The 27307-nt window shown below is 41.9% G+C and overlaps 1 protein-coding gene across 7 annotated transcripts in view; it reads right to left on the reverse strand.

Annotated features, from left to right (window-relative positions):
• The window catches only part of LOC139756246 (tetratricopeptide repeat protein 5-like), a 99795-nt gene that overhangs the window by 13473 nt on the left and 59015 nt on the right, over window positions 1-27307 (reverse strand). For 5 of the 7 annotated variants that reach the window (XM_071675428.1, XM_071675431.1, XM_071675429.1 and 2 more), the window contains 4 exons: window positions 25958-26050; window positions 20885-21034; window positions 16484-16537; window positions 3943-4128 (listed from right to left, as the gene is read on the reverse strand). In XM_071675428.1, coding sequence (XP_071531529.1) covers window positions 3943-4128; window positions 16484-16537; window positions 20885-21034; window positions 25958-26050 — 483 coding nt within the window. The remainder of the gene's footprint in view (window positions 1-3942; window positions 4129-16483; window positions 16538-20884; window positions 21035-25957; window positions 26051-27307) is intronic. The other 2 variants (XM_071675433.1, XM_071675435.1) reach the window with 2 other exon arrangements.

Genomic DNA, 27307 nt, shown 5'->3' on the forward strand with positions numbered 1-27307 from the left:
ATGTATGATGATAAAAAAAAGTTTCTTAATACAAAATATAAAAGCCAAAAATGCGGACATATCATGACTCCAGTAAATGGCTAACGATAGCAACTGTGCATGGTTAGTTGACAAATGTAAGTTGGTGACAATTTTTGGGACGGAGGAAGACCATATTCTAATCAAAGAGGTAGGGTAGTGAAGGTTGAAGTAAGCATCAAAAGGCATCTGAAGGGTAAGGATTTATCAAATGCGAGTTTCAAGGTAAAGGAAGCAAATGAGAATTAACAATAAAGGTAAGACATATGTGGACAGTTTCAGAGGACTTATGAATTTGATCTAGAACAATACGTTTTTTTCTCTCATATCATGAAGAAACCTACTTTATGGAACAAACTTTTATGACAGCAACTTAGCCTGAAACATTCTTCTAAAAAAGAGCTAAAATTAGGAAATCTCTGAAGTAAGCAGCTCTACCAATTTAATGATATTAGGCTGAGTAATAGATATGAAATTAATCTTGTAAAAACTTGTAGTGCTTTGCTTAACCAAAAGGATATCTCTTGAACAATCAAGTTTACTTGACTGCCCACATTAGTTCTCAAGAAATTGCCAATTCTCTGATGAATTTGCATATGCCAGTAACAGTCAGTTATATTCTAATCTAGGTTTATTGTCAACATATTTCTCTACATGAAATGCAAGAACTTTCACTGAGGTCTTTTTTGAGCTTTTATTGTATATGTTTACTCAAAATTCAAACAACAAAGTCGAAGTAATTACCATACTATGGCTACCAATGCTGATGTTGTCTTTCTAGTTCTCAAAGTACAAAAGAGTTCTTATATTCCATGTTGTGGTAAACCCATACCCACAGCTATAGCTGTGCCCAGATATCTCACCACAACACTAATGATGGCTATAGCTGTGTCCTGATATCTCACCACAACACTAATGATGGCTATAGCTGTGTCCTGATATCTCACCACAACACTAATGATGGCTATAGCTGTGTCCTGATATCTCACCACAACACTAATGATGGCTATAGCTGTGCCCAGATATCTCACCACAACACTAATGATGGCTATAGCTGTGTCCTGATATCTCACCACAACACTAATGATGGCTATAGCTGTGCCCTGATATCTCACCACAACACTAATGATGGCCATAACTGTGCCCTGATATCTCACCACAACACATGATGGCTATAGCTGTGTCCTGATATCTCACCACAACACTAATGATGGCTATAGCTGTGTCCTGATATCTCACCGCAACACAGATGTTGGCCATAACTGTGCCCAGATATCTCACCACAACACATGATGGCTATAGCTGTGTCCTGATATCTCACCACAACACTAATGATGGCTATAGCTGTGTCCTGATATCTCACCGCAACACAGATGTTGGCCATAACTGTGCCCTGATATCTCACCACAACACTGATGATGGCTATAGCTGTGCCCTGATATCTCACCGCAACACTAATGATGGCTATAGCTGTGCCCTGGTATCTCATCACAGCAATGATGATGGCTATAGCTGTGCTCTGGTATCTCATCACAACACTGATGATGGCTATAGCTGTGCCTTGGTATCTCACCACAACAAATGATGGCTATAGCTGTGCCCTGGTATCTCACCACAACACTGATGATGGCTATAGCTGTGCCCTGGTATCTCACCACAACACATGATGGCTATAGCTGTGCCCTGGTTTCTCACCACAGCACTGATGATGGCTATAGCTGTGCCCTGGTATCTCACCACAACACATGATGGCTATAGCTGAGCCCTGGTATCTCACCACAACACTGATGATGGCTATAGCTGTGCCTTGGTATCTCACCACAACACTGATGATGGCTATAGCTGTGCCCTGATATCTCACCACAACACTAATGATGGCTATAGCTGTGCCCTGGTATCTCACCACAACACTGATGATGGCTATAGCTGTGCCCTGGTATCTCATCAGAGCAATGATGATGGCTATAGCTGTGCCCTGGTACCTCACCACAACACTGATGATGGCTATAGCTGTGCCCTGGTATCTCATCAGAGCAATGATGATGGCTATAGCTGTGCCCTGGTACCTCACCACAACACTGATGATGGCTATAGCTGTGCCCTGGTATCTCATCACAGCAATGATGATGGCTATAGCTGTGCCCTGGTATCTCATCACAGCAATGATGATGGCTATAGCTGTGCCCTGGTATCTCATCACAACACTGATGATGGCTATAGCTGTGCCCTGGTACCTCACCACAACACTGATGATGGCTATAGCTGTGCCCTGGTATCTCATCACAGCAATGATGATGGCTATAGCTGTGCCCTGGTACCTCACCACAACACTGATGATGGCTATAGCTGTGCCCTGGTATCTCACCACAACACTGATGATGGCTATAGCTGTACCCTGGTATCTCATCACAGCAATGATGATGGCTATAGCTGTGCCCTGGTATCTCATCACAGCAATGATGATGGCTATAGCTGTGCCCTGGTATCTCATCACAGCAATGATGATGGCTATAGCTGTGCCCTGGTACCTCACCACAACACTGATGATGGCTATAGCTGTGCCCTGGTATCTCATCAGAGCAATGATGATGGCTATAGCTGTGCCCTGGTACCTCACCACAACACTGATGATGGCTATAGCTGTGCCCTGGTATCTCACCACAACACTGATGATGGCTATAGCTGTGCCCTGGTATCTCATCACAGCAATGATGATGGCTATAGCTGTGCCCTGGTACCTCACCACAACACTGATGATGGCTATAGCTGTGCCCTGGTATCTCATCACAGCAATGATGATGGCTATAGCTGTGCCCTAGTACCTCACCACAACACTGATGATGGCTATAGCTGTGCCCTGGTACCTCACCACAACACTGATGATGGCTATAGCTGTGCCCTGGTACCTCACCACAACACTGATGATGGCTATAGCTGTGCCCTGGTACCTCACCACAACACTGATGATGGCTATAGCTGTGCCCTGGTATCTCATCACAGCAATGATGATGGCTATAGCTGTGCCCTAGTACCTCACCACAACACTGATGATGGCTATAGCTGTGCCCTGGTACCTCACCACAACACTGATGATGGCTATAGCTGTGCCCTGGTACCTCACCACAACACTGATGATGGCTATAGCTGTGCCCTGGTACCTCACCACAACACTGATGATGGCTATAGCTGTGCCCTGGTACCTCACCACAACACTGATGATGGCTATAGCTGTGCCCTGGTACCTCACCACAACACTGATGATGGCTATAGCTGTGCCCTGGTATCTCATCACAGCACGGATAATTGCTAAAGGTGTGCCCTGATATCTCACCACAACACTAACATAACAGGCCTGGGCTGGTTACTAAATGGTCATTAAGTCCTTGAGAATAAGCATCTGTCCATCCCATGTAATTCATGATGGATGAAAGATATGAATCCAGATGGATGTACCTCATTTTTGGGGTAAACATTATTCTAGCCCACCATCATGCATGTACTCTCTCTCTCTCTCTCTCTCTCTCTCTCTCTCTCTCTCTCTCTCTCTCTCTCTCTCTCTCTCTCTCTCTCTCTCTCTCAGAAGCTTGTTTGGTTCTGTCTGTATGAAATAAATCATAAAAGCTGTATGACAGTAAAGGAAGTTTAAGGCTGTATACCAATGGGTGAAGAATTCCTTCACTGTGTTGTACAGTAAGGCAACTGACATTCATAAGCACGAACATTTTCGAAAATACAACAGCATTTCACATGAAAAGGAGAGTTCTAATCAATGCTGCACACTCACTCCTGAATATTTATCTATGGGCTCGTATCACAACTAAAAGCAGATTAACAGATCTTATCTTGTTACCATGCACCCCTATTGTATAAACGAGATATGAATATTCATTCCACTAATCTAAAGCCAAAATAGCAATCACTTACTGTTGTAAGCACATTCAGTCGCCTCTGATTCAAATGACCCTTATTCTTAACCATCTGTGACAGCTTGGTTAAAAACTTGTAACACTCATCAAATTTTGTCTTGCATTCCGTCCAGGTGGGCTCCAGCTCATAGGCACGTTGCAAACTGCCAAGTGCCCCAGCATAGTCTTCCTCATACCACTGGACCTATGTGAGATGTGGGGGATCAACTATATTCTTATTCAACAAAGAAAACTTCAGATACATTTACATTTGCATGAATTTTATCCAATTTGAGCTGCAGCAATTACAACAGTTGTACTCTTTAAGATACAACTTATTAAGAACTAACTACTGTGAGTAGCTATAATTAACTGAACCTAAAACTATCTATCAATCTATATCTCTGATGCCCATTCCATCGAGGGGGTAGACACAGCAAAACAATCTCCCCTTGTCCCTGTCCTTACATGCTTCCATACAACATTCCACTCATTCTGTCTCCAGTATTTTTCCACTCTATTTCCCTATGTCACAGGTGTTCTATCTCACACCAACCCCTTTAACTGTAATATCATACACTCTCCTTGTAAATTCCCAGTCCTGCATCCTTTCCACATATCCACCTAACCTCAAAGTATTAAGTTTCACTGCCACTTAACCATGCCACAATTCATCCCCTTTGCAATCCCTGCATACCACCTATCTCATACACCCCTTCAAATAGTTCATTTCTATCTGGATTCTTGACTTCTAAGACTCATTCTATGTCCATGTTTCAGCTCATAAGTCAGAGTTGGGAGGACTATGCTCTTCCTTAATCCTCTTTTCACTTCCGTACTGTTACGAACATGGCGTGTGTATATAGTGTATGGTGTGTCTTAGTGTATGGTGTAGGCGCCTTTGTGTAGGGTGTTGTTGCTCTCGGCTCAGACCTCACTCCCCTGACCGAGTTATTTGTCTTAGTAATCCTATTCTGAAGCAGATGTTGACCAGTCCTCCAGCACCCAAACCCTTATCAGCGGCGTCAGGTCAAGTCGTGGGGTCAGCTACGGGGTATGTCATCCTATACGTTCGCTGCTGCCGTGAACAAGGGAACAAAGGAGATTGAACTCACGCAAGATGTGGGCCGGACCTTAGGCCTCCTTCAGCCAATCACGTTGGGATGAGGGCGTGGCAATCAGTCTTTTGACCTATCAAGGGCAATTGTGTCATTCCGGCATATCGTCGCCATAGTGGCGGGTCAAGGCGTGGCTAGCTGTTCCTGCCTTGCTGGTCCTTCAGATAAAAGGCTCAGACGATCGTCTGGGAGTCGATTCCTTCAGCAGTCCCGAACCCAGCAAGGTAATGTAGGAAAGGGCTTTCCTTGTCTCGAACCCCGTAGCCACCGCTGCCCTACTTTGCAAGATGTTTACTGTGTCACGTCAGGTTTAGCCAAGTGTAACGATGAGGTTTACTGTGTCACATCAGGTCTAACTAAGTGTAATGTTATCGAACAAATTGTCATAAAGGAAAGAGATCTGGTTTGAAATCTTACCTGGAATGTAGAATGTGGAATACTGAGTGTCAAGTGTTAACGAAAGTGTTTGTACCCAATCAATTTGCTTGTCATCTTGTATTCTTATTTCTTGTATTATATGTAGATTTAACCCTGGTGTTTGCCTTAATCCCGTAAAGTTCAGATAGTGTTATCCTGTGTTGTGAAGCATAACAAATCTAACGTCCTTGCAAGACAAGGATCAATATAGTATTTGTAACATATATATGTTACTGGCGATCTTGCCCCAGATAAGTACTGAGTTCGTACATAAACTGGCGACCCTGCCAGGATATTTCTTGCCTTACCGGAATCTCTTTCCTTGATTCGTTAATCATGTCGTTGATCAGTGCCGCGCTGACCAGTGTAGTGATTATGAGGTCGTGAAACAGACAGTGCTGAATTCTTAGACCTGGTCAGATTTATGTCAAGTATTTTCGTAAAAAGTACAAGTTAGGCGATTTATGCAGGCAGTGGCTCGCTCCAAACTTGACACGGAGAGACGTTCGAAGGGTTCCGATGGCAAAGGAAAGTCTGGTAATAATGTTATCCCACCTGAATCTGCTACCTTGCCGGTAACTCATAAAAGTTAGGGGAAATACTCAAAGTTAAGATTTGCTTTTACTGTGGCAAGGCTGGGCACTAGGTGAGGGATTGCTGGGCTCGGGAGAAGGAATCCAGACTCTACCAAGAGTAGGCCGGGCGAGTCTCTTAACTTTAGGGCCACTTAGTAAAGTAGGTGAGGCTGTCCCTGCTCTTAGGAAAGTGAGGGGTTGCGAGGCTGTCAATCAATCTGTAGTTAAGGATCCGTTCTGTGGGAACTGCAATGCGTTCCTGTCTGAGGGCTATGTTAGTAGATGTTGTGTACGATGAAAAGTAACCGTATTACGGAATTCTGGTGCGCTGCAGTCCCTGATGTTGGATGGCTTAGTGCCGCGAGAAGAGTCTGGAGACCGAGTCTTGCTAGATGGACTGTCGGGTCCCAAGGAAGGTCCACTAGTCGATGTGAGGGCAGAAATAGATTTCTTCACGGGCCATGCTCTTGTAGGGGTTGTAGATAAGTTGCCTGTCTTAGACGTGGACTTTGTGTTAGGCAATGACCTAGCGGGTGAGATGAACCCAGTCCCGGTGTTGCCTACGGGCCCGGTGGAGTCCACGGAGGCAGTGCAGCTTGAGGAAGATGTACCAGAGTTAGTCTCCTAACACGATGGTGCCAGGTCCAGTACAGTTGGCACGGCAGGTCGTGTGCCTTTGGACATAGCCGTTTGAGGACGCCTTCCGAGGATGAAATTAGTAAGGAGAAGCTGTGTGATACCTCCTGTGCTGGTTTCGAGTCCGTACGAGAGTCGGTGGGTGAGACTGAGGATTTGTCTCGAGCCCATTCAAGAGAGACTCAGGAAGGGAGGACGAGATGGACTGACAGACGGTCTCGATTGAGAAGCGTAGAGACAGGCGACGAGGTGTGGCTTCTACTACAGCAGCCAGGTCAACCCTTCGCAGTCCGTTTTCAGGGTCCCTACACCATTATCCGAAGCGTAGGAGACTCAAATTATCTTGTCTCTACCCCCCGATAGGCGCAGATGTCGGAGAGTATGCCACGTCAACATGCTTAAACCATATCTCAGTAGTGACCTCCCCATTTGAACCGACGGTGCCAGTCTGCATCATCCTACGTCAGCGGTAGCCATGTGTGACGAAGTCGACGACGTAGCTGCAAGTGTCTCGGAGACCTGGGAAGACGGAGGCTCGAACAGGATGTGGGAGGCGAAACAACGTGTGCAGAGGTCCGCCTTTCTGTCACTCGGTGAGGGTTGAAGCCATGATGTGGACGTAGGAGAAGCTTTAGCACCTGCCAGGGAAGTGACGGGTGGAGAGGTCTGCCCTGTTGTCGACACACCCTGAGTTTTGCCAGAGTTTTGTCAGTCCCCTCCTTTCAGCGATCGTAAGGGTCCAAGTATTAGCCCGTAATGTTTACCCCGAACTAGAAGGGAACTGAAGTGTTACTTGGAGATGGTTGGGTATTACAGAGTGTTTATTAGTAACTTTTCTCGCAGTTGCAGCCCCCTCTCATAAATCTATTGACAAATAATGTCAGATCTATTTTGAATGAGCAGTGTGAGACAGCCTCTCATCAGTTAGACCCCCTACTTTAACTTTCATTTTGCCGGCCTAAACAGACAGCTTCTCATCAGTTGGAACCCTACTTTTTCAACTATTTTATTTTGCAAGCTCCAACCAGATTGGCTGTGAATGCAGTGATGTAGACTCTGTTGAGGTCCTCATGCAGGAGGACAGAGAGAAGGTTGAGCCCAAACAGATAGCCTCACCATGGAGAAGGAACCTTTGTCTGTTATTTGTATTATAACACTTTCTATATATTTGTGCCCTTCAGCCAATCATTTTAGTGTACTGACTACCAACCCTTCAAAATGTTAACAAGTTTCGGGATCGGAGTCAGAAGTTAACTAGGTGGGCCTTTTTCCTTCAAGAGTATAATTTAGATATTCACCATAATGCTTGCGCACATAATGTGTTAGCAGATTGTATTTATCCCGCTCTTAAGGTGAGAAAAATTCCTCTTGCAGGAATTTTCTTTAAGGAGGGGGGTGTTACGAACATGGTGTGTGTGCCCACATGTTCGTATATAGTGTATGGTGTAGGCGCCTTTGTGTAGGGTGTTGTTGCTCTCGGCTCAGACCTCACTCCCCTGACCGAGTTATTTGTCTTAGTAATCCTATTCTGAAGCAGATGTTGACCAGTCCTCCAGCACCCAAACCCTTATCAGCGGCGTCAGGTCAAGTCGTGGGGTCAGCTACGGGGTATGTCATCCTATACGTTCGCTGCTGCCGTGAACAAGGGAACAAAGGAGATTGAACTCACGCAAGATGTGGGCCGGACCTTAGGCCTCCTTCAGCCAATCACGTTGGGATGAGGGCGTGGCAATCAGTCTTTTGACCTATCAAGGGCAATTGTGTCATTCCGGCATATCGTCGCCATAGTGGCGGGTCAAGGCGTGGCTAGCTGTTCCTGCCTTGCTGGTCCTTCAGATAAAAGGCTCAGACGATCGTCTGGGAGTCGATTCCTTCAGCAGTCCCGAACCCAGCAAGGTAATGTAGGAAAGGGCTTTCCTTGTCTCGAACCCCGTAGCCACCGCTGCCCTACTTTGCAAGATGTTTACTGTGTCACGTCAGGTTTAGCCAAGTGTAACGATGAGGTTTACTGTGTCACATCAGGTCTAACTAAGTGTAATGTTATCGAACAAATTGTCATAAAGGAAAGAGATCTGGTTTGAAATCTTACCTGGAATGTAGAATGTGGAATACTGAGTGTCAAGTGTTAACGAAAGTGTTTGTACCCAATCAATTTGCTTGTCATCTTGTATTCTTATTTCTTGTATTATATGTAGATTTAACCCTGGTGTTTGCCTTAATCCCGTAAAGTTCAGATAGTGTTATCCTGTGTTGTGAAGCATAACAAATCTAACGTCCTTGCAAGACAAGGATCAGTATAGTTTTTGTAACATATATATGTTACTGGCGATCTTGCCCAAATGAGTATTGAGTTCGTAACAATACTCACACCTCCAACCATTATTATTCTATTAAGAGACCCAATTACTCTTCTACACTGTACTGCTATCTCCCTTATCTCTCCTTCCCTGTCACCAAACTTATCCAAGACACCCTTAAACTGCTCCCTTCATCATCTGATGCACCTTATAGCCCTGCTCCTATGATCACATGGTGAATCAACACACTACTTGAATAAATATCATGCATTTCAGTCACCTACACAATGTCAAAGAGAGTACATACATCTGTGTGGGAAGCCAGGTGTCTACAACCACTAATGTAGTTCATCTTAGAATGAAAGAAACAATTTCTGAGACATCAGTTTTGATTTTTTAAGTGCAAATAGAGTTGTTCAACTATTCTTGTATAAAAGTTCTGTTTGTGTAAACAACATAAAAACATTGAAAATACGTATGGTAGGTGTAAAAAAAAAAATTAAGTAAAATATACATGAAATCACACCTTGAAAAAAAATTGTAATAAGACTAATTGAATATACAATTTAATCATACCTAGAAAAACCTATAACTATCATATGCTTACAGATATATGATGCATCCTTGCCATCAGCAAAGGCCCTACCCTATCCACTCAACATCCTCCCACACCAACATACAGGGAAGCATAAGATTTCTTTTGGTATTTTCTTCTATAACATAAGCTCTTCAATAAAACACACACAAAAACACACATTTTATCATATTATATTTTGCTTTGTCGCTGTGTCCTGCATTAGTGAGGTAGAGCAAGGAAACAGACGAAAGAATGGCCCAACCCACCCACATACACGTGTATATACATACACGTCCACACACACAAATATACATACCTACACATCTCAATGTACACATACATATACACACACACAGACATATGTACACATGTACATAATTCATACTGTCTGCCCTTATTCTCTCCCATCACCATCCCGCCACATAATGAAATACCATCCCCCTCCACCCGCATGTGCACAAGGTAGCGCTAGGAAAAGACAACAAAGACCACATTTGTTCACACTCAGTCTCTAGCTGGCATATATAATGCAACGAAACCACAGCTCCCTTTCCACATCTAGGCCCCACAGAACTTTCCATGGTTTACCCCAAACACTTCACGTGCCCTGGTTCAATCCATTGACAGCATGTCAACCCCGGTAAACCACATCGATCCAATTCACTCTATTCCTTGCCCGCCTTTCACCCTCCTGCATGTTCAGGCCCCGATCACTCAAAATATTTTTCACTCCATCTTTCCACCTCCAATTTGGTCTCCCTCTTCTCCTCATTCCCTCCACCTCCGACACATATATCCTCTTGGTCAATCTTTCCTCACTCATTCTCTCCATGTGCCCAAACCATTTCAAAACACCCTCTTCTGCTCTCTCAACCACGCTCTTTTTATTTCCACACATCTCTCTTACCCTTACATTACTTACTCAACCAAACCACCTCACACCACATATTGTCCTCAAACATCTCATTTCCAGCACATCCACCCTCCTGCGCACAACTCTATCCATAGCCCACGCCTCGCAACCATACAACATTGTTGGAACTACTATTCCTTCAAACATACCCATTTTTGCTTTCCGAGATAATGTTCTCGACTTCCACACATTCTCCAAGGCTCCCAGGATTTTCGCCCCCTCCCCCACCCTATGATCCACTTCCGCTTCCATGATTCCATCCACTGCCAGATCCACTCCCAGATATCTAAAACACTTGACTTCCTCCAGTTTTTCTCCATTCAAACTTACCTCCCAATTGACTTGACCCTCAACCCTACTGTACCAAATAACTTTGCTCTTATTCACATTTACTCTTAACTTTCTTCTTTCACACTTTACCAAACTCAGTCACCAGCTTCTGCAGTTTCTCACATGAATCAGCCACCAGCGCTGTATCATCAGCGAACAACAACTGACTCACTTCCCAAGCTCTTTCATCCCCAACAGACTGCATACTTGCCCCTCTTTCCAAAGCTCTTGCTTTCACCTCCCTAACAACCCCATCCATAAACAAATTAAGCAACCATGGAGACATCACACACTCCTGCCGCAAACCTACATTCACTGAGAACCAATCACTTTCCTCTCTTCCTACATGTACACATGCCTTACATCCTCGATAAAAACTTATTCTTAGTACCTTCCACAGAGCATCTCTATCAACTCTATCATATGCCTTCTCCAGATCCATAAATGCTACATACAAATCCATTTGCTTTTCTAAGTATTTCTCACATACATTCTTCAAAGCAAACACCTGATCCACATATCCTCTACCACTTCTGAAACCACACTGCTCTTCCCCAATCTGATGCTCTGTACAAGCCTTCATCCTCTCAATCAATACCCTCCCATATAATTTGCCAGGAATACTCAACAAATTTATATCTGTAATTTGAGCACTCACTCTTATCCCCTTTGCCTTTGTACAATGGCACTATGCAAGCATTCCACCAATCCTCAGGCACCTCACCGTGAATCATACATACATTAAATAACCTTACCAACCAGTCAACAATACAGTCACCCCCTTTTTTAATAAATTCCACTGCAATACCATCCAAACCTGCTGCCTTGCTGGCTTTCATCTTCCGCAAAGCTTTTACTACCTCTTCTCTGTTAACCAAATCATTTTCCCTAACCCTCTCACTTTGCACACCACCTCGACCCAAACACCCTATATCTGCCACTCTATCATCAAACACATTCAACAAACCTTCAAAATACTCACTCCATCTCCTTCTCACATCACCACTACTTGTTAACACCTCCCCATTAGCCCCCTTCACTGAAGTTCCCATTTGCTCCCTTGTCTTACGCACTTTATTTACCTCCTTCCAGAACATCTTTTTATTCTCCCTAAAATTTAATGATACTCTCTCACTCCAACTCTCATTTGCCCTCTTTTTCACCTCTTGCACCTTTCTCTTGACCTCCTGTTTCAGGAGTAGTGCTACTCCTTCCCTTGCTGTTGCCCTCTCACTAACCCCTGACTTTGCTCCCAAGACATTCCCAAACCACTGATCCCCTTTACCCTTGAGCTTTGTTTCACTCAGAGCCAAAACATCCAGGTTCCTTTGAGTCCTCAAACATACTATCTATCTATCTATCTATCTATCTATCTATATATATATATATATATATATATATATATATATATATATATATATATATATTTCTTTTTTTTTTTTTTTGCTTTGTCGCTGTCTCCCGCGTTTGTGAGGTAGCGCAAGGAAACAGACGAAAGAAATGGCCCAACCCACCCCCATACACATGTATATACATACGTCCACACACGCAAATATACATACCTACACAGCTTTCCATGGTTTACCCCAGACGCTTCACATGCCTTGATTCAATCCACTGACAGCACGTCAACCCCGGTATACCACATCGCTCCAATTCACTCTATTCCTTGCCCTCCTTTCACCCTCCTGCATGTTCAGGCCCCGATCACACAAAATCTTTTTCACTCCATCTTTCCACCTCCAATTTGGTCTCCAACTTCTCCTCGTTCCCTCCACCTCCGACACGTATATCCTCTTGGTCAATCTTTCCTCACTCATTCTCTCCATGTGACCAAACCATTTCAAAACACCCTCTTCTGCTCTCTCAACCACGCTCTTTTTATTTCCACACATCTCTCTTACCCTTACGTTACTTACTCGATCAAACCACCTCACACCACACATTGTCCTCAAACATCTCATTTCCAGCACATCCATCCTCCTGCGCACAACTCTATCCATAGTCCACGCCTCGCAACCATACAACATTGTTGGAACCACTATTCCTTCAAACATACCCATTTTTGCTTTCCGAGATAATGTTCTCAACTTCCACACATTCTTCAAGGCTCCCAGAATTTTCGCCCCCTCCCCCACCCTATGATCCACTTCCGCTTCCATGGTTCCATCCGCTGCCAGATCCACTCCCAGATATCTAAAACACTTCACTTCCTCCAGTTCCTCCAGTTTATATTATTTTTTTTTTTTTCATTATACTTTGTCGCTGTCTCCCGCGTTTGCAAGGTAGCGCAAGGAAACAGACGAAAGAAATGGCCCAACCCCCCCCATACACATGTATATACATACGTCCACACACACAAATATACATACCTACACAGCTTTCCATGGTTTACCCCAGACGCTTCACATGCCTTGATTCAATCCACTGACAGCACGTCAACCCCGTTATACCACATCGCTCCAATTCACTCTATTCCTTGCCCTCCTTTCACCCTCCTGCATGTTCAGGCCCCGATCACACAAAATCTTTTTCACTCCATCTTTCCACCTCCAATTTGGTCTCCCTCTTCTCCTCGTTCCCTCCACCTCCGACACATATATCCTCTTGGTCAATCTTTCCTCACTCATTCTCTCCATGTGCCCAAACCACTTCAAAACACCCTCTTCTGCTCTCTCAACCACGCTCTTTTTATTTCCACACATCTCTCTTACCCTTACGTTACTCACTCGATCAAACCACCTCACACCACACATTGTCCTCAAACATCTCATTTCCAGCACATCCATCCTCCTGCGCACAACTCTATCCATAGCCCACGCCTCGCAACCATACAACATTGTTGGAACCACTATTCCTTCAAACATACCCATTTTTGCTTTCCGAGATAATGTTCTCGACTTCCACACATTCTTCAAGGCCCCAGAATTTTCGCCCCCTCCCCCACCCTATGATCCACTTCCGCTTCCATGGTTCCATCCGCTGCCAGATCCACTCCCAGATATCTAAAACACTTCACTTCCTCCAGTTTTTCTCCATTCAAACTCACCTCCCAATTGACTTGACCCTCAACCCTACTGTACCTAATAACCTTGCTCTTATTCACATTTACTCTTAACTTTCTTCTTCCACACACTTTACCAAACTCAGTCACCAGCTTCTGCAGTTTCTCACATGAATCAGCCACCAGCACTGTATCATCAGCGAACAACAACTGACTCACTTCCCAAGCTCTCTCATCCCCAACAGACTTCATACTTGCCCCTCTTTCCAAAACTCTTGCATTTACCTCCTCCAGTTTATATATATATATATATATATATATATATATATATATATATATATATATATATATATATATATTCCCTCAAAGGCCCAGTCCTCATCCTCTGTTCTTAACGCTACCTCGCTAATGCGGGAAATGGCGATTAGTAAAAAAAAAAAAAAAAAAAAAAAAAAAAAAATATATATATTTTTTTTTATTCCTTCTTCTGTTTCCCATTTTAGAAAGTTAAAAAATACAAGGAGGGGAGTATTTCTAGCCCCCCGCTCCCGTCCCCTCTAGTCGCCTTCTACGACACGCGAGGAATGCGTGGGAAGTATTCTTTCACCCCTATCCCCAGGGATAATATATATATATATATACATATACACATACATATGCACATATACACACACACACACATATACATATATATACATATGAAAAATGTAAGAAATAATTTTGAGAACTGAAACTTCTAGCTTGAAATGAAATGAAAAAATGAAATGTCACCTAATGGTTCAACCTCTGGCTATGGAAAAGGGAAATGTATGATTTATTTACACAAACGTCAATAGTAGTTCTCATCAATCTAACCACTGTATCAATAAACTTCAATGTCTAAGCTACATTTTTTCCAATTTTACTATTTTCTTGTCAAAGCACCATGTATGAAAACTATCACTCCTGTAACACAGTAACACAGAATGGAAAAAGGTGAGAACAATGGAAGTAAGGGGATTGGGGGAGGAATGGGATGTATTTAGGGAATCAGTGATGGATTGCGCAAAAGATGCTTGTGGCATGAGAAGAGTGGGAGGTGGGTTGATTAGAAAGGGTAGTGAGTGGTGGGATGAAGAAGTAAGATTATTAGTGAAAGAGAAGAGAGAGGCATTTGGACGATTTTTGCAGGGAAAAAATGCAATTGAGTGAGAGATGTATAAAAGAAAGAGACAGGAGGTCAAGAGAAAGGTGCAAGAGGTGAAAAAGAGGGCAAATGAGAGTTGGGGTGAGAGAGTATCATTAAATTTTAGGGAGAATAAAAAGATGTTCTGGAAGGAGGTAAATAAAGTGCGTAAGACAAGGGAGCAAATGGGAACTTCAGTGAAGGGCGCAAATGGGGAGGTGATAACAAGTAGTGGTGATGTGAGAAGGAGATGGAGTGAGTATTTTGAAGGTTTGTTGAATGTGTTTGATGATAGAGTGGCAGATATAGGGTGTTTGGGTCGAGGTGGTGTGCAAAGTGAGAGGGTTAGGGAAAATGATGTGGTAAACAGAGAAGAGGTAGTAAAAGCTTTGCTGAAGATGAAAGCCGGCAAGGCAGCAGGTTTGGATGGTATTGCAGTGGAATTTATTAAAAAAGGGGGTGACTGTATTATTGACTGGTTGGTAAGGTTATTTAATGTATGTATGACTCATGGTGAGGTGCCTGAGGATTGGCGGAATGCGTGTATAGTGCCATTGTACAAAGGCAAAGGGGATAAGAGTGAGTGCTCAAATTACAGAGGTATAAGTTTGTTGAGTATTCCTGGGAAATTATATGGGAGGGTATTGATTGAGAGGGTGAAGGCATGTACAGAGCATCAGATTGGAGAAGAGCAGTGTGGTTTCAGAAGTGGGAGAGGATGTGTGGATCAGGTGTTTGCTTTGAAGAGTGTATGTGAGAAATACTTAGACAAACAAATGGATTTGTATGTAGCATTTATGGATCTGGAGAAGTTGATAGAGATGATAGAGATGCTCTGTGGAAGGTATTAAGAATATATGGTGTGGGAGGCAAGTTGTTAGAAGCAGTGAAAAGTTTTTATCGAGGATGTAAGGCATGTGTACGTGTAGGAAGAGAGGAAAGTGATTGGTTCTCAGTGAATGTAGGTTTGCGGCAGGGGTGTGTGATTTCTCCACATATACATATATATATATATATATATATATATATATATATTTTTTTTTTTTTTTTTTTTTCTTTCTTTCTTTCTTTCTTTTCTTTCTTTCTTTTTCTTTCTTTCTTGTTTTTAATATATCTATTTATCATTATACTTGATCGCTATTTCCTGTGTCAGCGAGGCAGCACCAGGGAACAGAAAAAGAAAGACCAGTCCACTCATATACAAACATATATACATACATGTACATACAAATACACATGCATAATTATTTATGTACATATTCATACTTACTTGCCTTCATCCATTCCCAGCGCCACCCCACCTCACAGGAAACAGCAACGCCACCCCTTGTGTCAAAGGTAGTGCCAGGAAACAGACAAAAAATGGTCACATTTGCTCATACTCAGTCTCTAGCTGTCATAAACTTCTAATGCATTAAAGGATACTAACTTTCACATGTAGCACTACAAATTAATTAAGCAAAGATGTGGAAAAATATACAGTTGGAAAAAATGATAGAAATCTTTTTAATTATGCGATAAAACTTACATGAAATCTGCTGAAGTGAAGCTCAGGCAGAACAACAGCCAAAGGGTCATTTGCCTGTAAGTGTGAAAAATGATGAGATTCTCAGAAGGATTTTATTCATTCTTCTACCTTTCTATTACCTTTAACACTGTTCCTTTTGACATGGGATGGATCAAGTGTATAAAATCACACTTTGTGGAATGGATTTTGTAAATCTGTCTCCCTAGCTTCAACCCCAAAGTTTGGCAAAGAGATGGAGCTAAAGAACACAATATATAAAAATAAAGGCATATCTGCTCTATTGCTCAGAAGAATTCATGGTAATGAATATGAGTTATCTGAAATAACTTTCTCTAGTTATCTAGTTACATTATGTTACAAGAAACATATCCCACTTTCCACTGTAGGCCAAGAACACGGGGAAATTCCTTAAGAATTTTGGCAATTCACAATTTCTACACCTGATATTGGAAATGCAAAATACTGCTTTGAAAACTTGGTGATAAACTTTGTATGATGGTTTAGCTAAAAGATAAAAGCAAGAGCTACTCTGCATATATTAGGAAATAAGAGCAGTTAGTATGCCCAGGAAATCAATACCATTCAGATTTAGGCATTTAGCGATGCTAGGTGTTGGTGATGCCTGGAACCAATTCACACCCACCATATTTATCCTCAACATTTCCCTACATATACCACACATTTATCCTAATCTCATATTTCTTCCTGTTTTCACATTACTTCTCTTACCCACCCTTTTCTCGCCATGAGTCAGTAAATATTTGAAGTGACTTACAGTGAAAGAGGAGCTTTAAGGCAGAGCATGAGCAAGAATGTAGATAATATACTTCTTCTCATTCCTTATTCTCTGTAATTTTTGGCATGTTTCTTATTTGCTTCATATGAGGGCAAAGCAGATGAATGAAGCACTTCTCTAACTCTATCACTTTTTTATGTTTCATTTAATGATTTGCAGTTGTCTATTTTTACCCACTTTGCAACACGAGGAGGGATTTCTACATTTGCAGGGCCTTATTTATTGGGCTTTGCAGTCATACAACTTTAAACTTTTGCATGCTATCACAATTTGCAATTTCAGTGCTTGTCTTGTTCCAGATATTCATTAGACAATTGACATGAAAGTTTTTCTTGTTTCCTATACACATATTCATTATAACTCACACATAAAAGATTTCTATAGTAGACTCCTGATAAGGTTATTGCATAAATGAACACACTAATCTATTTAACCCCTTAACATTAAATTGTTTTCCTTTCCAACCCTCAAAATTCAAGTTTGTACCAGCAGTTTGAAAGGTGCATTTAACCTCATTGTTTCAAAGATATTTATATATAACATTGGTAAAAATCATTTCAAAAGAATATTTTGAATACCACTTTCATTCTAATACTGTGCTGAAGTATTTCATATGTTTCAGCACAACACAATAATAAGTGTGTGAGTATGGCCAGAGTGGCAAGCGAGTTATTACCGTATATAATTTATGAACAATTATTATTGATCTATATATATTTATTAAACTTAATCGTTATATCCAGCATTAGTAAGGTAGCGCAAGGAAACAGATGAAAGAATGGCCCAAACCGACCCATATACATAAGTATATACATAAACGCCCACACACGCACATAAACATACCTATACATTTCAACGTTGTGGATGAGAGGGCTTGGGAAGTAAGTCAGTTGTTGTTCGCTGATGATACAGTGCTGGTGGCTGATTCAGGTCAGAAACTGCAGAAGCTGGTGACTGAGTTTGGTAAAGTGTGTGAAAGAAGAAAGCTGAGAGTAAATGTGAATAAGAGCAAGGTTATTAGGTACAGTAGGGTTGAGGGACAAGTCAATTAGGAGGTAAGTTTGAATGGAGAGAAACCGGAGGAAGTGAAGTGTTCTAGATATCTGGGAGTGGATTTGGCAGCGGATGGAACCATGGAAGCAGAAGTGAGTCACAGGGTGGGGGAGGGGGCGAAGGTTCTGGGAGCCTTGAAGAATGTGTGGAAGGCGAGAACATTATCTCGGAAAGCAAAAATGGGTATGTTTGAAGGAATAGTGGTTCCAATAATGTTATATGGTTGCGAGGCATGGGCTATAGAGAGGGTTGTTCAGAGGAGGGTGGATGTGTTGGAAATGAAATGTTTGAGGACAATATGTGGTGTGAGGCGGTTTGATCGAGTAAGTAATGAAAGGGTAAGAGAGATGTGTGGTAATAAAAAGAGTGTGGTTGAGAGAGCAGAAGAGGGTTTATTGAAATGGTTTGGTCACATGGAGAGAATGAGTAAGGAGAGATTGACAAAGAGGATATATATGTCAGAGGTGGAGGGAACGAGGGGAAGTGGGAGATGAAATTGGGGGTGGAAGGATGGAGTGAAAAAGATTTTGAGCAATCAGGGCCTGAACATGCAGGAGGGTGAATGGCATGCAAGGAATAGTGAATTGGAACGATATGGTATACCGAAGTCAACATGCTGTTAATGGATTGAACCAGGGAATGTGATGCGTCTGGGGTGAACCATGGAAAGTTTTGTGGGAACTGGATGTGGAAAGGGAGCTGTGGTTTCGGTGCATTATGCATGACAGCTAGAGACTGAGTGTGAATGAATGTGGCCTTTGTTGTCTTTTCCTTGCGCTACCTTGTGTGTGTGCGGGGAAGGGGGGGGGTCATTTTACGTGTGATGGGACGGCAACTGGAATGAATAAAAGCAGCAAGTATGAATTATGTACATGTGTATATATGTATATGTCTGTGTATGTATATATATGTATACATTGAAATGTACAGGTATGTATATGTGCATGTGTGGATGTTAACATTTTTACATGTGTATGTGGGTGGGTTGGGCCATTTTTTTCGTCTATTTCCTTGCAGTACCTCACTAACACTGGAGACAGCAACAACGTAAAATAAATAAACAAATGAATAACATTTCAAAGTATACATACATACATATGCATACACAGACATAAACATATATACACATGTACATATTCATACTTGCTGCCTTCATCCATTCCCATCGCCACCCCGCCACACATGAAATAGCACACCCCTGCCACGTGCATGACGTAGCGCTAGGAAAAGACTAAAGGCCACATTTGTTCACACTCAATCTCTAGCTATCATGTGTCATGTCAAAATACTGATTGCTGCTCATTATCATATTTCATCTTACCTAATACACCTTTTATCAATATGAGGAATTCAATTAACTGATAATTCTTTAATAAAGCAAAATTATAACAGTACATAAAATCACCAGCTACACCAGGTAGATGTAGTGCTTCCAAGGTCAGGCAGGTGCTGACAACACTACCACCACTTTTGTTTAAAACATCTTCTCCAGCCTCACCTTAACCACCTTTCAATGCTGAAAGAGTCATTGTCTATAAAACCACTCTTCATACTATCCAGTGACAAGGTGTCATCACCAAATAATTCAGGTTAATCTGCCTGGTCATCTAAATCTAGCCAAAAGCCTCTTAATTTACTTCCTCGAAAACTCACAAAAATGTGCTGTCACTGGCACAGCTGGATGAATGACTAACTATGGGGTGAAATTACCAAGAACTGCCACCATCCGGGTTCAGTGTTTGGCTTTGAAATAGAGGTGCAAAACTCAAAGTGTAAGTATCTGTCTAAATGCTTCATTCAGCTTCCATAAATATCTGTCTAGAAGTGTAAAGGGCTTAAAGTTCTTCGTAAGTGTTCTTGACATCATCATCTTCGGTCTCTCATTTCATCACTGACAGAGTTCATAACAATGGCTACGACGTCTCCAAAACTTAGTTGCAAAGCAACTTGTGCATTCTTGTCCAGCCAGTATGATGCATGACATTGTTTTCTGGGTACATGTCTGGATTTTCTGTAAGACACTTTTCTAATGAAAACACTGTCAGTTTTCTTGTGAATCTAAATTTTTGGATGGCCTTTGATTTTTGAGAAGTAGTAGGTATGAAAATTAGGCAGGGGTATTACATAGAAGTAGTCAGTAGGAACATTAGGTAGGAGCCTCTGCAAACACTGCACTACAAAATGGCATTGGAGTTCACTAGTTATGAAGGCTCTTTTGCCATGGCCACCAACTTGAGGGAGTTCCAGTTGGGGACAGATATATAGACAGACAGGTAGATTTTGAGACTCAACCTGCGCTTAGAATTTTATATTTGCTGTTGGGATTTGACACCTGAAAATTTGGGCATTATGTACTGGTAAATGATAGGTTTGGAAAAGATTCAGCACTTATCCCTCCTTTACATGCTGTACATCATTCTGCTTGGAAAAGGTTTAGCACATATCCCTCCTTTAAATGCAGTACATCATCTTGTTTAGGAAAGATTCATCACATATCCACCCTTTGAATAAAGCCAGCACATCATCATGCTTGGAAAAGATTCAGTACTTACAGCTTTATTATAGGCAGCTTTACAGTGTCTCAGGGATTCCATTTTGGAGTCAACAGTGAAGAATGATGCAAGATATGCATTTCCTAATACTAACCAAGAATGACCATCACTCATGTCTAGCTGAAGAGCCTTTCTAGCATATTCCAGACCCTGAAAACAAAAATATGGCTGTTTATGAAGAGTTTAACACTGGGACAACTTTAAATTGTCAGCTACACCACAAAATATGACCATGCATAATTTTCCCAGTCAGCTAATTCAGCTACAGTCACTTAATCAAACTCATCCTAAAAACTGAATTATTTCCTCGTAACTATCAAAAGGATATTCTGGTGACAGGATGCTCTTTGCATTGTAAGACAAATTTATAGATCTATCATTAATTCATGGCAATGTATAAATCTTTTCTCCATCTTTGGTTCTAAATCACAGGAAGCTAAGAAAAACGGAGAATGGTAACCAATAGGGTGAAGGCATGTACACAGCATTTGACTGAGGAGGAACAATGTGGTTTCAGAAGCAGTACAAGATGTGTGGATCAGGTGTTTGCTTTAAAGAACTAAAAGAAATACCTACACCAACAGAAGGATTTGTATGTGGTATTTATGGATTTGGAGAAAGTATATGGTTGGGTGGACCAGATATGCTTTGTGGAAGGCCTTAAGAATAATGGCATGGGATGAAAGCTACTAGAAGCAGAGAAACTTTTGTCTAGTGTGTAAGGCATGTGTGCTTGAAGGTAGACAGGATGGCGAGTGGTCACAGGTAAAGGTATGTTTGTGGCAAGCGTATGTGATGTCACCAAGGCTGTTTACTTTGTTTATAGATGAGGAGGTGAGAAAGGTATATGTAAGAATCTTGCAGAGAGGGGCAAGTATACAGTCTGTAGGGGATAAGGGGGCCTGTGAAGTGAGTCAGTTGTTGTCTGTCAGTGACAGAACTGGTGGCAGATTTGCATCACAAATGACAGATATTAACATATCAGTGTGGGAGAATGAGAAAGGATTAAATTGAGAGTAAATGTGAACAAAAGCAAAGTCATTAGGTTTAGCAAGGCAGAAGAATGGTTAGTTGGGATGTGAGTCTGACTGGAGAAAATGTGGAGGAAGTGGAGTGGTTTAGATATCTGGGGCTGGACATGTCAGCAAATGGAACCATGAAAGCAGAGGTGAGTCATGGGGTGAGTGAGGTAGTAAAGGTTCTGTGAGCACTGATGAATGTCTGGAAAGGTGGAAAGAAAGGACAATAACATGGAAGGTGAAAATGGGTTTGTTTGAAGGTACAGCAGGCCCAATGTTGTTGTCTGGATGTGAAGCATGGGCTACAGATGAAAATGTGTAGAGAAAGGTAGATGAGTTGGAAATATAATACTCAAAGACAGTATGTGGTATGATGTAGTTTGATCAAATGAATAATAAAAGGGTAAGGAGCGAGGTGTTATAATGAGAAGAGTGTGGTTGAAAAAGCTGAAGAGGTTGTGCTGAAATGGTTTGGACATATGGAAAGAATGAGTAAGAAAAGGTTGAAAAAGAGAATATATGTGTCAAAGGTGGAGGGGAAATAGAGAAGAGGGTAGTAAACTGGAGATAGAAGGATAGAGTGAAAAATATATTGAGGTCATGGTCCAAACATGCAGGAGGGTGAAATGCTTGTACAGGAGAAAGTGAATTGGAATGATATGGTATACATGGGGCAATGTGCTATCAGTGTACTAGCAGGCATATGAAGCAAATCTAGAAGACCAAAGAAAGGTCTGCGGGGCCTGGTTGTGGATGGGGGCTGTGGTTTCCGTGCATTACACATGACAGCTAGAGAATGGATATGAGCAAATGGAGATCTCTCTTTGTCTGTTCCTTTTTCACTTCTTTGCCTACTACCACTTTCCCATATACTCTCCTCACAGCAGCTCTCATTTGTTTTCTGTCTATCTTTCAGTCTACATCTCTGATGCCCATTCCCTCTGGGAACCCCCTTATAAGGGTAGCCACAGCAAAAGTCTCTAGCATGGTGTTTCCAGGGGCTCTTACCTAATTTTCCTACTAATCACTTATAACTAATGTGTCTACCCAGAGATCCTGCCTAATGTTCCACCCTTTTACTTCTACCCAATGCACCCACCTAATGCTCCTGCCTAATGTTCCTACCTACTACTATCTATTACTCCTACCAATTTGCTAGAAAGGCAGGGTTAGTGCACGGTGCTCACTGCAGGAAAATCTAGAGTTACAAAGTTGTGTGAGTTAAGTTATATCAAACATTACAGTGACAAGGAGAGATGTATGTTTGTGGAAGAGTGCCAGCAGTCCATGTGTGGATGAAGCAGAAGAAAAAGACAGCTACCTGGATCAAAGGAGTGCAATTTGACAACCTCTAAAGTGGTGGCTTACAACACAGTCATCAATAACCCTCCCAATATCTAGGTGGGTATTACTAGTAATATACTTTCCTGATTAGTGTTTGCCAACCAACTACTACCTTGTTGTCTTTTTCTTAAACTATTCACCTCCTTCCAAAACATTTTCATATTCTCTCTCAAGTTCATTTATACCCATTCATCCCATCTTTCATTTGCCCTCTCTCTAACTCAATGGCCTTCTTCTGACATCCTCCCATTTTCTCTTGCACACATTCAAATTAGTTGTACTCTGTCCCTGCAATAACTGTCCATATACCTTCCTTTTCTGTTTCAATAGCAACTCATCTTACTCATTCAATTACATCATTCACCACCTTTGCTCATATGATCACATTCCTTCTTCTGCATGGCATACATTTACCAGTATTGCTTCTCTAAAAATATTCCAATCCTCTCCCAATCTACTTGTTTCAATTACTCTCACTCTATACCACTCTTCACTCAATTTTTCTTTGTATCTATGCAAAGAAGCCTCATTTCCAAGCTAACTCAATTTCACTTCTTTGTCACGTGTCATTTCCACTTTTCCCTTAACCCACAACAATCTTTTACACTCGCTTCCACCAGTGTAGATCATACATCCCACCTTTTGCCTCTCTTGGCATGTTCACATCCAAACAACCTCTCCTATGCATGCCAGTCAATTAGCATGTAATCCAGTAATGCCCACTGACCCCTAACCCCACTCAGCCACATACTTATTTATGCATTTTTTTCCTTATTCTTTAACCAAGTTATCACAATCACCAATCCTTGTTCACACACTCTTCCCCCATATTCATATGCCCTTAAATCACCCACTATAGTATTCAAATCTCCTAGCTCTAAGATTTCATTGTTTGCATGAGGCATTCACTCAGTTCTTCCTAAAGAGCACTTCTTTCTTCTTCACTCCTCTCACAACTAAATGCATCAGCACTAACAATCACCTCCTACAGTCTATCTTAATTCTTGCCTACATCAATCTTCAACTCCCATACACACCCAACACTTCATCAGCTCTTCTTCCATCATAAGTGCCACCCCTTTCTTCCCACTGCCCTTACGTTAACCCCAGATTTTACTCCCTAAACATTCCCAAACCATTCTGTACCTTTCCCATCAACATAATTTCACAGAGGCAAAGCACTAAGTTTCTCTCATCACACATCATACCTATCTCTCCCTCCTCATTCTCTTCACTTCCATGCACATTCAGACAACCCAGTCTGGACCTTTGAGAAGTTCTCACTTCACTCTTTCCTCCGTCCCTGTTTTGCAGGAGTGATAATACAAAAATAGGAGTGTTTTTAGCCCTTCACTCCTGCCTGTTAACTGCCTCTTGCAACATTAAGGAGATACTTGGTTTCTTACTTACCTCTTCTAAGGAAGAAAGGAAATCTGTCATCCAGGAGTAAGAATCATGTGAATTACTTGTTAAGAGCTACATGAGAGAACAAAGTTTACATTTATGGATCAAGTTCTAGAAACCTATATGTATGAGAGGAAGACTGTCAGCAACCTAAGTCAGGGAGAGAAACAACTTGGCTACTGCTGTTATAGCTCACTTTACTGTTGTCACCACTCCTAACACCCAGGTGGTAGTACCTCCCTTGCCAGTGCCTCCCCACCACCTACTATGTATAAATTAAAATAATATCACCAATATCATTAAACTTTTGGAAGAATAAAAAGATGTTTTGGAAGGTGGTAAATAATGCACAAAAGACAAAAGAACAAATGGGAACATCAGTGAAGGGAGAAATGGGGGGAGTGATAACAGGTAGCGATTAGTGAGGAGACGGAATGAGTATTTTAAAGGACTGTTGAATGTGTTTGATGACAGAGTGGTGGAAGGTGTTTTGGTTGGTGTGGTGTGCAAAGTGAGAGAGTCAGGAAGAGTGGTCTGGTGAAGAGAGAAGAGGTGCTGAAAGCCTTGTGGAAGATGAAATCCGGCAAGGCAGAGCGAGTGGATGGTATCACACTTGAACTTATTGAGAAAGGGGGTGACTGTGTTGTCAACTGGTTGGTAAAGATATTCAGTGTACATATGAATCATGATGAAGTGCCTGAGGATTGGCAAGGGCAAAGGAGATAAAGGTGAATGTTTAAACTAAAGAAACATAACTTTGTTCAGAATATCTGGAAAATTGTTTGGGAGGGTACTGATTGTGAGGGTGAAGGCAAGTACAAAGGAGGAGATTGGGGAAGAGCAATGTGGTTTCAAAAATGGTAGAGGATATGTGGATCACGTGTTTACTTAGAAGAATATATGTGAGAAATACTTAAAAAACAGATGGATTTGTATGTGGCACTTATGGATCTGGAGAAGGCATAACACAGGGTGGATAGAGATGCTTTGTGAAAGGTATCAAGAATATATGGTGTGGAAGGTAAGCCACTAGAAGCAGACAAGTTTTATCAAGGATGTACGGCATGTGTACAAGTAAGAAGAGAAGAGAAGAGAGTCACTGGTTCCCAATGAAGGTCAGTCTACAGCAGGGATGTGTGACATCACCATGGTTGTTTAATTTGTTTATGGATGGGGAGGTTACGGAGGTAAGTACTATAGTTTTGGAGAGTGGGGAGAGTATGCAGTCTGTTGGGAATGAAAGGGCCTGGGAAGTGAGTCAGTTGTTGTTTGCTGATGATACTTATCAATATACTTTAAGTCTTACCTTTTCTACATTCTCTTCTCTCTCAGTAGTTGTTTTCCATGGCAAACTCCTCATCAGCATAGACATATTGCGGTGGTAAACTTTGTTTTGGGCCTGTTGGAGTAAATAAGCCATTTCTTAATGTGATCTACCATGTCCACTCCCCTTTCTCACCATTACACTTTGCACCATCCACATGTCAAACACTTCTCTCGCACATGAAAGCAGTGCTTCCCTAAACTCCCATTCATCTAACACATCCTTAGCTTAATTCACTCTCAACTTTTGCCTTAGCTTAATTCACTCTCAAATTTTGCCATTCTACACTAAATCTCTTGTGTTATCTTTTCTCACAAGCCTTTTTTTCCAAGCCCACTCACTTCCACAACCCTATTCCCATCCATATAATTTCTTCTTTAGCTAAACCTTCTCCAAACCTTCACCCTCAACTCCACCATGTAATGATCGGACATCCCACTAGCTGACCCTCTCAATACATTCACATCCAAAAGTCTCTCTTTTGCATGGCTATCTATTAGTACATAGTCCAATAATGCTCCCTTATCATTTTTCCTTCTCAATCATATATTGTCATGAAGTCCCTTTTCAAACCTGGAATTCCTAATCACAAGCCCTTTTTCAGTATACAACTCTACAATCTGTTCACAATTCTTATTAACAACACAGGGTACCTCATGCCCCCAAATCATACCTTCAACTATCACATTACCCTCTCTCACATTCAAATCACTCACAATCACCAGGTCCTCCCAACATTTAGCTCTCTTCTTTGGTCTTCTCAGCTCAAGAAGCAAAAGCACTACTAATTACCCCAACACACACACACACACACACACACATATATATATATATATATATATAGAGAGAGAGAGAGAGGGGATGGAAGCGGGGGGCCAGAAATCCTCCCCTCCTTGTATTAACTTTCTAAAATGGGAAACAGAAGAAGGAGTCACGCGGGGAGTGCTCATCCTCCCCGAAGGCTCAGAGTGGGGTGCCTAAATGTGTGTGGATGTAACCAAGATGTGAAAAAAGGAGAGATAGGTAGTATGTTTGAGGAAAGGAACCTGGATGTTTTGGCTCTGAGTGAAATGAAGCTCAAGGGTAAAGGGGAAGAGTGGTTTGGGAATGTCTGGGGAGTAAAGTCAGGGGTTAGTGAGAGGACAAGAGCAAGGGAAGGAGTAGCAATACTCCTGAAACAGGAGTTGTGGGAGTATGTGATAGAGTGTAAGAAAGTAAATTCTCGATTAATATGGGTAAAACTGAAAGTTGATGGAGAGAGGTGGGTGATTATTGGTGCATATGCACCTGGGCATGAGAAGAAAGATCAAGAGAGGCAAGTGTTTTGGGAGC

This window comes from Panulirus ornatus, chromosome 21 (genome assembly GCF_036320965.1).
Source record: "Panulirus ornatus isolate Po-2019 chromosome 21, ASM3632096v1, whole genome shotgun sequence".
Lineage (NCBI taxonomy): Eukaryota > Metazoa > Arthropoda > Malacostraca > Decapoda > Palinuridae > Panulirus > Panulirus ornatus.